This window comes from Cynoglossus semilaevis, chromosome 17 (assembly GCF_000523025.1).
Source record: "Cynoglossus semilaevis isolate Cse_v1.0 chromosome 17, Cse_v1.0, whole genome shotgun sequence".
NCBI lineage: Eukaryota > Metazoa > Chordata > Actinopteri > Pleuronectiformes > Cynoglossidae > Cynoglossus > Cynoglossus semilaevis.
In genome coordinates, this window is record NC_024323.1 from 9,793,391 (window position 1) to 9,805,103 (window position 11,713).

At 40.6% G+C, this 11,713-nt stretch overlaps 1 protein-coding gene across 1 annotated transcript in view; it reads left to right on the forward strand.

Moving 5' to 3' along the window:
* The window catches only part of mrc2 (mannose receptor, C-type 2), a 29,151-nt gene extending 22,676 nt beyond the window's left edge, over positions 1-6,475 (forward strand). The window contains 9 exon segments of the mRNA XM_008329986.3: positions 1-113; positions 192-300; positions 393-631; positions 716-878; positions 1,473-1,622; positions 2,190-2,303; positions 2,772-2,951; positions 3,390-3,413; positions 3,509-6,475. The exon segment at positions 1-113 is cut by the window's left edge and continues 35 nt beyond it. Of these exon segments, the coding sequence (XP_008328208.1) occupies positions 1-113; positions 192-300; positions 393-631; positions 716-878; positions 1,473-1,622; positions 2,190-2,303; positions 2,772-2,951; positions 3,390-3,413; positions 3,509-3,729 (1,313 nt within the window). The 3' untranslated portion in view covers positions 3,730-6,475.
* The last annotated feature ends 5,238 nt before the right edge of the window (positions 6,476-11,713 follow it).

An 11,713-nucleotide genomic window follows, 5' to 3' on the forward strand; every position in this document is an offset into this window, starting at 1 on the left:
CGTCTGACTCCAAAGCTCACTTCCAGTGGACCAAGACTGGGCTGCTCAGCTACACCAACTGGGCTCCTGGAGAGCCGATCGACAACAGCGGCCCACACCAAAACAAGACCAGGGTATTCAGTGTAACGCCGACTCATCGCCGCTGATGTCGCCGTCTTTTCCTGTTTTAATGACTTCACTTCCTGTTTAAGGGAAACTGTGTGGCGATGATACATGGGAACCCACAGAAGAACACGGGCATGTGGGCCTCCAGGGCCTGTGAGATGGAAACCAATGGCTTCATCTGTCAAAGGCATCAAGGTGAGGCGTCGACTTAATCTAAACTCTCAACTCTCTCTCTCTGTGTATAATCTAATCTACAGAGATTACATCTGAATTTCCTTGCTCTTCAGACCAAGGTACTCCTCCAGCACCGACGCTGATTCCTGCCTCGGTGTCTGAACCCGTGGAGCTCGGTGGGGTGACGTACCGCGTGGTGCAGAAACGCCTGGACTGGACTGGTGCTCTGCATTTATGTGAATCTTTAAATGGGACTCTGGCCACTGTTAAGGACCCGTATCAGCAGGCTTACCTGACGCTGCTGATGAACAGCCTGAAACGACCAGCCTGGATATCTCTCTACAACTATGGAGTAAGACCATGAATTATTTATCAGTGATTCATTACACAAGCAAAACTTTGTTCAAGTCTAACATGCAGTCGGCTTTGTCGCCAGGGAAGAAGTTTCACCTGGTTTGGTGAAGAAGAAGTCTCGTATACGAACTGGTACGATGGAGAGCCCAATCAGTTTGCAGGATGTGGTCACATGACCACCACTGGGCAGTGGACTACGACTCCCTGTGATGCTAAGTTGGACGCCGCCATCTGTCAAATGAGTGGTACTGTTACCTTTGTGTTTAGAAGAGAGTTTTCAAAGTAGAAAAAAAAAACCTCCCAACAATGTTGACTTTTTATTTAGTTTCAGTACTTTTTTCAACGTAGTTTATTTAATGCCCTTAAGGTGAAACTTTAGTGTTAAATGTTTTATATTTTGTGATTAAAATGTTTCAAATAGTTCTAAAAATGTAAAGGTTGGTCTAATTCTTAGATATATTGTAGGTATATAATAGGTGGTGTGACCCTTATTGGCTAAAATGGAACGTTATAAGCAGAAAAAATTGTATTGTGCTCGAAAAGTAATAATAATCAATAATAATCAGGGAAACAATGTGGGAGTTCTGTGAATTCAGATCTCATTTAGAGAAAAATAAACAATAAGGCACCACTGGCGTAGACACACGGATGATTTATTAGAGGTAATGTGATATATGATGTGACAAAAGCCATAAAACAAGGTGGGATGGAGAAAGTTTGAGATTTTAGAGATGGTCCAAGTCTTTGTTTTTGGCTACAACCATGTTTGTACCTGATTTTATCCTAAAAGCAGAGCTGTTTGTGTTTAATAATGTTAATAATGTTTTTCTCTTTGCCAGATGGGCCTGTGAGTCACAGATGGATTTACCCTGGCAGCTGCCCCAAGACTGTAGGAGACTGGGCCTGGGTGCCGTTCAGAAACAACTGCTACGCCTTCAATCTGCACAGTGTGAAAGTGGAGCAGGACGCTCGCCTGTCCTGTAAGAAAGGTGAGTCGACACAGCTCAGTCATATCTTCACCTCATCAGTGCTGTGTATGGAGGTCAAGAGGTCAGCAGTGCTGAGATCCTAATTGATCTGTAATCAACATTTATGACGTGTTCATTTATGCCATCTAATCACCGGCCACATATGTGCAGTTCATGTGCCGGTAATGGCCCCCGCACCCGAACTTAAAGAGACCTGAACTAAAGCTAATTAATTTAGATTTAATGAGATTGAATGGAAAATTGTTGGAATGGTTAGAAGTTGCACGAAATTGCAAAAAGAGCAAAAGCTAGCCAAAAGCTACTGCAATTAGCCATACAGACCTACTAAAAGTTATTCTAGGTAGAGCTTGGTCTAGGTAAAATCTTGGCCATAAAATTTTAACAACATAGTTACAGTTGTTAAAAAAGCCCCAAAACTTCCAGAATGTTCCATTTCCCAAATCTTTAGAAACAAATTAAGAGACAAAAACAGTTTCAGTTGCCTGTTAGCCTCATGGTTTGTAGCCCTCTGTTTGATCAATCAATTTTTTTTCTCCTCCCTCTTTTCTTTCTCTGACTCTCATCCAGTGGGTTCAGAGCTTCTCTCAATCCTGGACGAGACGGAGAACGGATTTGTGTGGGAACACATCCAGAGTTACGCCGAGACGGCACATGGAGCTTGGCTGGGAATCAGCGTCAAAGGTCCAAGCTCAGACCTTTCCTCAGCACTGTACTCCTCAGTTTCTGGGTCTAAAGCTAAACATACTCATGTCTAAAAAAGTGCCGATGGAGAATATCCTGGAAATTATTACTTTTCTTTAACACTTTATAACCACTGACTAATACGAATAATGTGGTTAAAATGGTGTGAAATGGGTTTAATGAAGTAGCAGACAAAAACACAGAAAGAAGCCTGAAAAAACTACAGTGAACTACAGTGGTCTAAATCACCGTATTGGGTCGATCGTGTTAGGTCGGTTCCATAATGTAGTGGTGAAGCAGAGAGTCCTGGGTTTGATTCCCAGAGGAACCACATGTTTCGTGCCTCCTGGGGGCAGCCTGTTAACAGCATATCTGCTTCTAACACAAGAATTTCCCAAATATGGGATCAATGAAGTTGGATTTTTTTTTTATGTATTTATTTATTTACTTTTCATACTCCTGCTGCAGGCAGAACTCTGGTCTGGAGTGAAGATATGGAGATGTCATACACCAACTGGGAAACACATGATTTCGCCTTCTCTGTTCTGTCTCCTAATTCCTGCTTCTGGATCCAGAGCAACACCGGCCTGTGGAAGCCAGGCTCCTGCCGCAACAGAACACACGGATTCATCTGCAAACAGCCACGCAGTAAGAACTCGACCGTCAACGTGTCGGCAAATTAGAAGAGTTAGGAAACCAAAACCTGCCCTAAAAATGTATACAGAAATGAGTTATTTTGAGAATAGAATATATGGTGCTAAAATATATTGGACTAAAAGTTAATTTGAAAAATATACGTACATATATATTACCATAAACATTGTGTGTACTTGTATCTATATTTGAATATATGTGTATATATGTACAAATATGTGGGTGAATATATATGCATATACTGTATATGAATATGTATGTGTATATATGTATCAGTATATGCACACAAACATATATATGTATATGTATATATATGTGTATGTATTTATAGTTGTATGTAATACAAATGCACCTGTAGTTCACTAGATGGTGCTAATGGCACTAAGGGATCATTAACTCACTATTAAAACATCTCTGTTCTTCCATGTGCAGTTACTGAGACCTCAGCGGTGACATGTAAGTTCTGTGTAATTATCAACTGTCACCTTGTTCACCTTGTTCACCTTGTTCACCTAGTGTCCTCACCCTGATTTCTGCCTTCTCTCTGTCAGTGGCCGGGGACCATCTGCCCACCATGATAGTGGTCATCGTGACAGGCCTGGTGCTGGTGGTGCTGATCGTTGGCGTGATCTTCCTGTACCGTCGGAGAACTCTTGGATCCCCAGGTTCCTACGAAGGAGCTCGCTACAGCCGCACCAGCTCCAGCAGTGCCGAACAGGCGGAGAAAAACATCCTGGTGTCAGACATGGAGCTGAACGAGCAGGCGGAGTAGCAGACAGACCACAGACAGACAGACAGACAGACCCTGTGATCCAGACCAGACTGGATGAAGCTGATATCTATGTGCAAACTCAGAAAAATGTTGTGGCATTCGTTTGTTGTTTCTTTGAAACCAAAAAAAAAAAAAAAGGAGAATTTTAAAGTGTGTGAATCCCTGTGTGGAGCACAGCAGATATTAGAGTTTTTAAATTGAATCCATTTTCACCAATCATTTTGACCAAGACTGTACAGAGAATCCGAGCTTTTATACGAACGACTTTCCCTCGCTGCACATCGTGAAGGCCATAAACGAGTCAGTTTTGTTGTTATTGCAGCTGGAGAATTTCAAGGAAAAGTGACTTTTTATGAAGGGCCTCCTTGCTGTCTTCCCTGGCACCACTGTAAGTTCAGCTTCTTCTTCTTTCTCTTTATTGTTCCCGTTAGATTTCTACAGCACAAACTAAGGAGCTTTTGCTTTCCCCTTTAAGTTCAGACTCAGTCTGGAGGACCAAAAAGACTTGTATGTAGCTTTGTTTGCCAATACAGTGTTAATCACTCACCTGGTATTCCTTCCTGGAGCACATGTGGGTGGGAAAGGGCCTGAGGAGTGGGTCCTATGCAAATTGCCCATATGGTGGGTATAAAAAGTCTACACACCTGTGATGAAGGGCCTGGTTTTTGTGACCTAAAATAATTATTTTAGACAGTTTTTAAGTCTATAATCAGTATAGTATCAGTTTATTTTCATTTCATTTAGAAAAATATATTATTTAGTTTTAATTATCTTTAGTGTTGTTAGTTCAGGGTGGATGTCAACTTCTGTAAAAACGTCTTCATTGTACCAGACCTTCTCTACAGTCTGTAGTATTGTAGTATTTCCAATGCGTCCTCTGATCAACTCTCTCCGTAGCATACTGCTTCAGTAACACTGGTGTAGCATCAGTTCACATGAGGGCGTTCATGGAACTACATCATTGGTATCAATGTTTTTTTTTAAATATTTCTCCTCACGTTATTTTCAAGAATCTGTATTTGTTGGTTTGTTTTAAATCACAAAAAACTGCCACTGTAACAGGAAGTAGACCTTTTATATCCAAAGTATGCGGTAAAGGGCAGCTTTACACCAAACCACGCTCACACTTTGAGCCAACGCAGCCCAGACACGTGTCGGCTGAGCTGTACTTGATGAGTTTCTCTTTTTCTTTTTTGGCTTGTCTTTATCTCATTCTCATTGATTTGTTGTTACCTCTGCAGCTGCAGAGAGCTGTTACTGACAATGTGGGCGTGTGTGTGTGTCTGAGTGTGTGTGTGTGGGGTTTAATGTTGCAAGCCTGCCTCTCTCCTCCTGTCTAACCTGACACGTCAGCAGCAGCTGTCAGACGAGCGCGGCAGGAAGATGAAAAAAATCCAAATGTGAACGTGCCGGAGATGTTGAGGACCAGTGACCTCCGAGGGTCAGAAGGGGCCGCGCACCGACCGTTGTGCACAAGAGTAGAGTTTACTATTGAAAGCTGGTCTTTAAATAGATTATTTTGGGTCGTCACCAAACTGATGTGGATGCTCTGCATCTATGGCCGTGTTTAGGTTGTTTTTTTTTTGGCACTTTTCTATTTTTATCTGGATCTGATTTGATCTCAACCATCTGCCGGGCTTCAGTCGTTATCCTTAAAGACATAGTCGCTGCTCTGTGTCCTGACTTGTGCTTGTTTTGGCTCCTTGTGCCACCATCTGGAGCTGATTCAGCATTTTGTTTGGGTTTTTTTTTTTCATTTTTTGAGAACAGTCATTTTCTTTGTATGTACCGTGAAAAAAAAATGGTTTTGCAATTTGATATCTGTCTGATTCATCCTGTTTCATAGACCACAATCCACTTCCACTCTTAATGCTTTATCACTACAATATTTGTGCCTAATGTTCAGTTACAATTACTGGCGGGGAGTTTCGCCCATGAAAGCCAACTATTTTTCCCACAGAGGAAAACATCCCTCGTGTTAATGACAACAGTTGGGAAATAGTTTAAAAATGAGTTCACACATAAAAGGAGAGATGCTCCGTCCTTAATGTCCTCGTGGTTTTGATGTCAAATTTCAGTAAATGCCAACAATGTCTCCTTAAACGATTTTCATTCTCCTTCAGCTCCTGCCGCTCGGTGCATTTCTGTCTTCTTGCCTGGAGGAATGCTTTGGAGCCTTTTCAGTTCGAGGCTGTGAAAAAAGGAAACTTCTTTTTTTTTTTTTTTGCCTTTTGAGTTGATAGAGGGGGGAGGTAGTTGGAGAGGGACTAAATAGAAGTGAGTATGCATGTGTGTGTGTGTGTGTGTGCAGTCTCAAGCTGTGGAATGTTGAGAAGGCAAGAAGAGCTCAGTGGCACGTCTGGAACCAATCAGAGAAGGAGGGCTCACGGATACGAGGGGTCACAACTAGGATTGAAAAACCCAGATGAGAAGAAGAAGCAGGAGTGGGAGAAAAGGAGGAGTGTAAAGAAGACTGAAGGGGGAGGTGGAGGGGTCCAAGATGTTGGAGAAGAGAGTGAAGCCGAGGAGGAGGAGGAGGAGTGGAAAGTGTGCAGTGGTTGTCCCAGACTCCTCCTGGTCTGTGCTGGTGCTGCAGCAGATGTGGATGAACTGGTGAAGGTGTGACAGCTTCCTCCAGCTGAAGTCATGTCTGTGAACATTAACTGAAGCACCTGTTCCACTTCCTGTGTTGGTTTGTTTTTTCATTTTCCTATGAAATATGATTAAAGTCTATGTTCTGAACGCCTCCGTTTTGAAATATTGTTTTTCAATAGTTTCTCAGTTCATTTGAAAGTTAACCTCATGTAATTTATGTTGTGGTAAATTCTCTCTTGTGGTCTCTCCGAGCTGGGAAGAACAAGGAATGTGGGTATACAAGTAGAATATGAGGTGTAATGTTGGTAGTTATCCACAAGAGGGCACGCGTCACCCATTGTAGTAAATGTCCCTGACTGCGTTTGTGTGTAAAAGGTATGGATTATGAATTTTTTTTGTCCTTAAAGAAAGCTTAACAAACAAAAGCAACAAATACGCTGCACGTTTGTACGTGGATTTAATGCCAGTCAAACGTTTTGTTTTTTAATCGATTTCATGGAATTATGGACCGTGCCGTAGAACGTATGTAACGACAATTGTATCTTAAGTATCTTAAATTATTAGTCGCCACACTCACAGAAAAAATAGAAATTGTGCTGGACTGTGCTGGACAAAAATGCAGTTAAAAATTCACTAAATGTAAGAAGAAATAGCTTAACAAACAGTATAGCTAAAATGGCTACATCTTATGTAACATATACTATATCCTAGTAAAATAAATATTAAGAAAGAAAAACGTGGCTGAACATTAAGCAAAATAGAATAAATATAATTTAAAGCACTTAACACGCTTAATAGGTAATAAGGTGTTAGCTTAGCCAGCTAGAAAAAAAAACGTAGCTTAATATTAGTAGCTCAGTGTCAGCATAACATATTGGCCAATAGCTAAACCATTTCAAGACAGCAAAACAATTTAAAGTCAGTTAAACTTTACTTAATATCATTGCTAACTTTTAACTGACCAAATTAGTTATAGTTCATAGTTAATGCACACAACAGTGTACATTTGCATTTGTTGGGGTTCAACCTTCCAGTCTAGTGAAAACCTGTGAACCTTTGTCTCACAGAAACCTCTGCAGCGTCACATCTGAGCCAGTAAACTGTTTGTTATTCAAATGAAAGTGGCTCTGTGTAATCTGTCTCACTTAGAATGGATGTCAAAACAGCACGATGTCGGAAATCTGTTTAAAACATCACGGGCTGGTGTTGTGTTTTAAAGTTTCACACTGCTGCACATTTAAAAGTCTGTAGTGTTTTATGTTTTTGAACCATTGATCTGCTCAAATTACATACTGTATATTTTTCATTATTTTCATGTAAAACCTTGGCCTTCTAGTACTGGAGGTATCATACAGTTTCATGTGGGTTTTAGTTTTAGGCTACAAGCTATAAAACCACTAACAGCCAATTAATAGGTAACTGTTTCCAAAAGAAAAATTAAAATAAAATAAAAAAAGTAAATGCCAAAAGTTAAATATTAAAATCCCCTAAATAAATTGTCAGTGTTAATGAAAAAAAAATATTAAACTTATGCTCAACGATAATTTGAAAATAATATAAAATATCAATTTAATGTCATCATTCAGAGGCTACAGGGGCCATGATGTTGTGGTTTTAATCTACTTGTTATAAATTTGCTGAATTAAAATGAAATTTAGTTTCTTGTTGTGTCTTAAAAAAGCAGACAAATCAAAAATGTGTGTTTTATCGTATGTATAACTTTCCCATTGACAGCAGCTGTAATTCCTTGACTTCCTCCCGTGTTTTAGCAGCGGTGTTAGCAGCGGTGTGTTCCAGTTGAAAGGTAAACAGTTCCATTTGTGTTCTTGGAGGTGAGGCCTTGAACCTCCTCCCATCATTCGACTGATTCACACCAGGCTTGACTAAGGAACAAGCCACGCCCACTCATACTGTTTTGGTCTTGGTTAGAGATTCAAGGCCAGGATGAGAAGAACTGAATGGTCAAGACTGACTTGTTTCTTTTACTGTTTCATCTCTACCTTACCCAGCAGTCCTTGGGTGAGGCTGACTTCACCCTGGACGGATGTAACTCCCAAAGGACCAGATGCAGGAACAACAGCCACGTAACCCTGTGTGTGTTTTGGACTGTGGATGCAACATGGAGTACCTGGAGACTGGCTGATCCACTGATCATCCGACTGTAAGGTAGGATGACTCACCGCCCTTTTCAAATTCTGCTTTTGTGAAAGTACTACATCAGAACATGAATGCAGCGAATGAGTGACTGAAAATGTAGCACGGTTAAATGACAATTTGTAGGTGATAATATTAGCTCATGTAAGTGGATGCTGTAGGTCAGTTGTGGGCCGAAGAGGATTGACATTGACTACATTCAAAGTAGGAAATGTCAATGACTCAAAATAACAAATCAGTGTGTTCTCATTAGAATTGTAAATTACCCATCATACATACGTTTTATTCCCTCGGATTTCGACCACTGCGTTGACAAAAATCGTTACAAATTACAATTTTTATTCATTGAATTAACACTAAGTAATGTCATATTTTATCAACAAATCAAAAGGTCAAAGGTCAAAAAACAAAAGTGCAGTTGTGACATCATCAGTTGAACCTTAAAAATGTTCCTCCCGTTTGTCGTGCTCCACCTGTCATGCCTCTGTTCCTCATCAGCGGGGCCCGCCCCACACTTTGAGAAACACAGGCATACAGTATATGTACAGTATTGCTGCTCTTAAAATCTAAATTGACAAACCACTGCGGCTCATGGAGAACATACAGCCCGTCGGAGCTGACAAGCTAACAGACAGCTGTTGGTCCAGGGTTATAAGCTGCTGCAGCCACTGAGTTCATTTACCGAGACATCAGTTGATTGACAATAACAATATTTTTGTGTGTCAGTTCAGTTGTGCACCCTGTGTCATTTTCCCCCTTTACCTCATCAGTAAATGATGTAATGATTGGTAATGGAAGAGTCAAGATGAACCTGTCGCTGTGAGGCTTTCATTCCTGTCGGCTGTCACCTTAGCTTCAGTGTCCTGGCTGAACCATGGAGACAGTTGTCTGAAAAAAACACTTCATGATGTTGAATGGATTTCCTCTAGATTTGACAGTTGACAATGGATTATTATTGTTTATCTATGCGCCTCAGCTCTGGTGATTTTTGACGGTCTCTGTTTGTTCCCCTTCCTCCTGTATCACAGTCCCAGACAGAAAGCCATGTTAACAAGTGAAATTAAAAACCCACCCACTTCCCTTAGTCATCCATTTGGATGTTGGCCAAGAGAAAAGCAGCTGTTAGGCTGGCAATGAAGCAGAGCGAGGAAGGGAGCAGAGAGAGAGGAAGAGTTGGTAAAAAGAGCAGAATGCTTAAAAGGAACAGGGTTATTCACATTTTCCTCTGAAATACAAAAGCGCTCAGAATAGGATTTGTTCATATGAAATACCTGGTTAAAAAAAACCCCCAAAGAACCTTGTCCACCATTAAAGCTGTTCTACCGTCTGTAAAACAAGAGTTCCAGACAGTACTGGCATCTGAGCCTTTCAAATCTGTTGTCGGCCTATAATTAAGTGTGACTCAGGTCAGCTTCCTGTTCCCAAACTGGTAACATCGATATCGAAACGTATCAAAATGTGTAATCGTCAATCTACTGTTAACACTCTATTAGGCAAATGTGCTATCTTTTTTTGCAAACCTCTAGCAAAGTTATCCCCTACATAGTTAGTAACTATCTTTTCCCTAACACTGGGCTTTATTTTTGCTTACTTTGGGTTCATTTTTAATTTTTTCTCCTTACACTGTAGCCAACTGTCAACCATCTGTTTTCTTAATACTTTGCTACTTTAGCTAATTTTAGGATTTTTATCTATCTGTTTTCTTAATACTTTAGCTAATTTTAGGATTTTTATCTGTTTAAACCTATTACACCATTCAGAAACAACATTTAACCTTTTTTTAATGTTACCCATAATTAACTACTTCCTGTCTAACTTCCATTAACTCGTGGCCTAATGTTGCTTCATTAGTATCATTTAGCCAGAATATATTTGTTTTGTATCATTTTCTAAACTGTCTTTTGGTTATTTCTGCTCTACCCTGTGGCTGTCCGACAAATATGGTCATTTTCCTGTTATTTATTATATTATAAAGATCTGCTTGAAGCCGGAGTTATTGATCAGGTATTTTGTTTGGAGTGCTTCCGTGAGATATCTGTCGTTTAGATTTCCAGACGGCCCATTTGACCCTCAGCTAGTGGTCCACCCATTAATGTACTCTAATGCCCCCTATCAGATATCTTTGTAGCTGCAGCCTGGAAGAAGTGAAACCCTGAGTACGGGGAGTGATTTCTCAGTGACTGCAGTCTTCTCACACTCTGTGACTTTACAGAAAGCGCCTCAGAGATGATTGTCCCCTATGTTGTCCATTTGTAGTTACAGAGCTCTTCACTGCTGAGTCATTATTCTGTATGAAAGCTCTCCATCCACCTGTTGTTACTGCACCGCCAGTCCCCTCTGAAGTGTGAAGTCAATACAGTAATCTCCCCAGTCAGTGGACTGTCTGCTAAACACGGTGTGGACACTGACATGATCACACATAGTGGACTTCACTTCCAGCTGAGGAGGACACACCTGGCATCAGCAAATGACTTTGAGCCCATTTTGCAGTTGGGGAAAATAAATGTAACATTTTAGCTTAGAATAAACGTCTAATTTGTGTCCAGATGAAAGGCTGCACAGTGAGAGGGCAGAAATGGACGAAGCTAACGGGTTGCAGAAAAGTTTGACTCTGAGTCGACAGGAAGTCCACTGGTGTTGGACGTGTCTCAAAGTCTACTTCTGATTTAATTTACACTCCATGTCATACTTTAACTTTGTCTTTGTCCACCTAAGGTTCTGCAGCAGAGATGGGACCACTGGTTTAGTTTCAGTATACAGTAGCTTTCTCCGTTAGCTTGGCAGCTGTCAGTGTTCCAGGTGATAAAGGACGGACACTTGGTGTCATTTAACTGTCGGACTTCAAAAGTGAAGCTAAGCTTCTTAGCTATGTCCCTGCCTGAAGCTCTTTCTTGGCCAGTTTTATGTTACTTTCCCTCTGCTTTTTTGGCTATTTCTGCTAAGTATTGGATTTACTTGGTTTAGCCTGAGGCTAACTGCAATGTAATCTCCCTGTGGTTTTTACTAGCATGAATATGAATGAAAAGCACCACATTTTTCTGCAGCGCCCCCTTTTATAGACGCTATGGGAAAATAGGACTATTGTATACCTCGCACAGGTAAAAACATTCACAGCCATGGCTTTCATTCCACTTAATGTTATTTAAAAGACAAATTCATAAAGATAATATTCTTACAGAGAAAATGCATATAAATTATAAATCAATTTTTTAAACTAAATTTGACAAAAAATCTA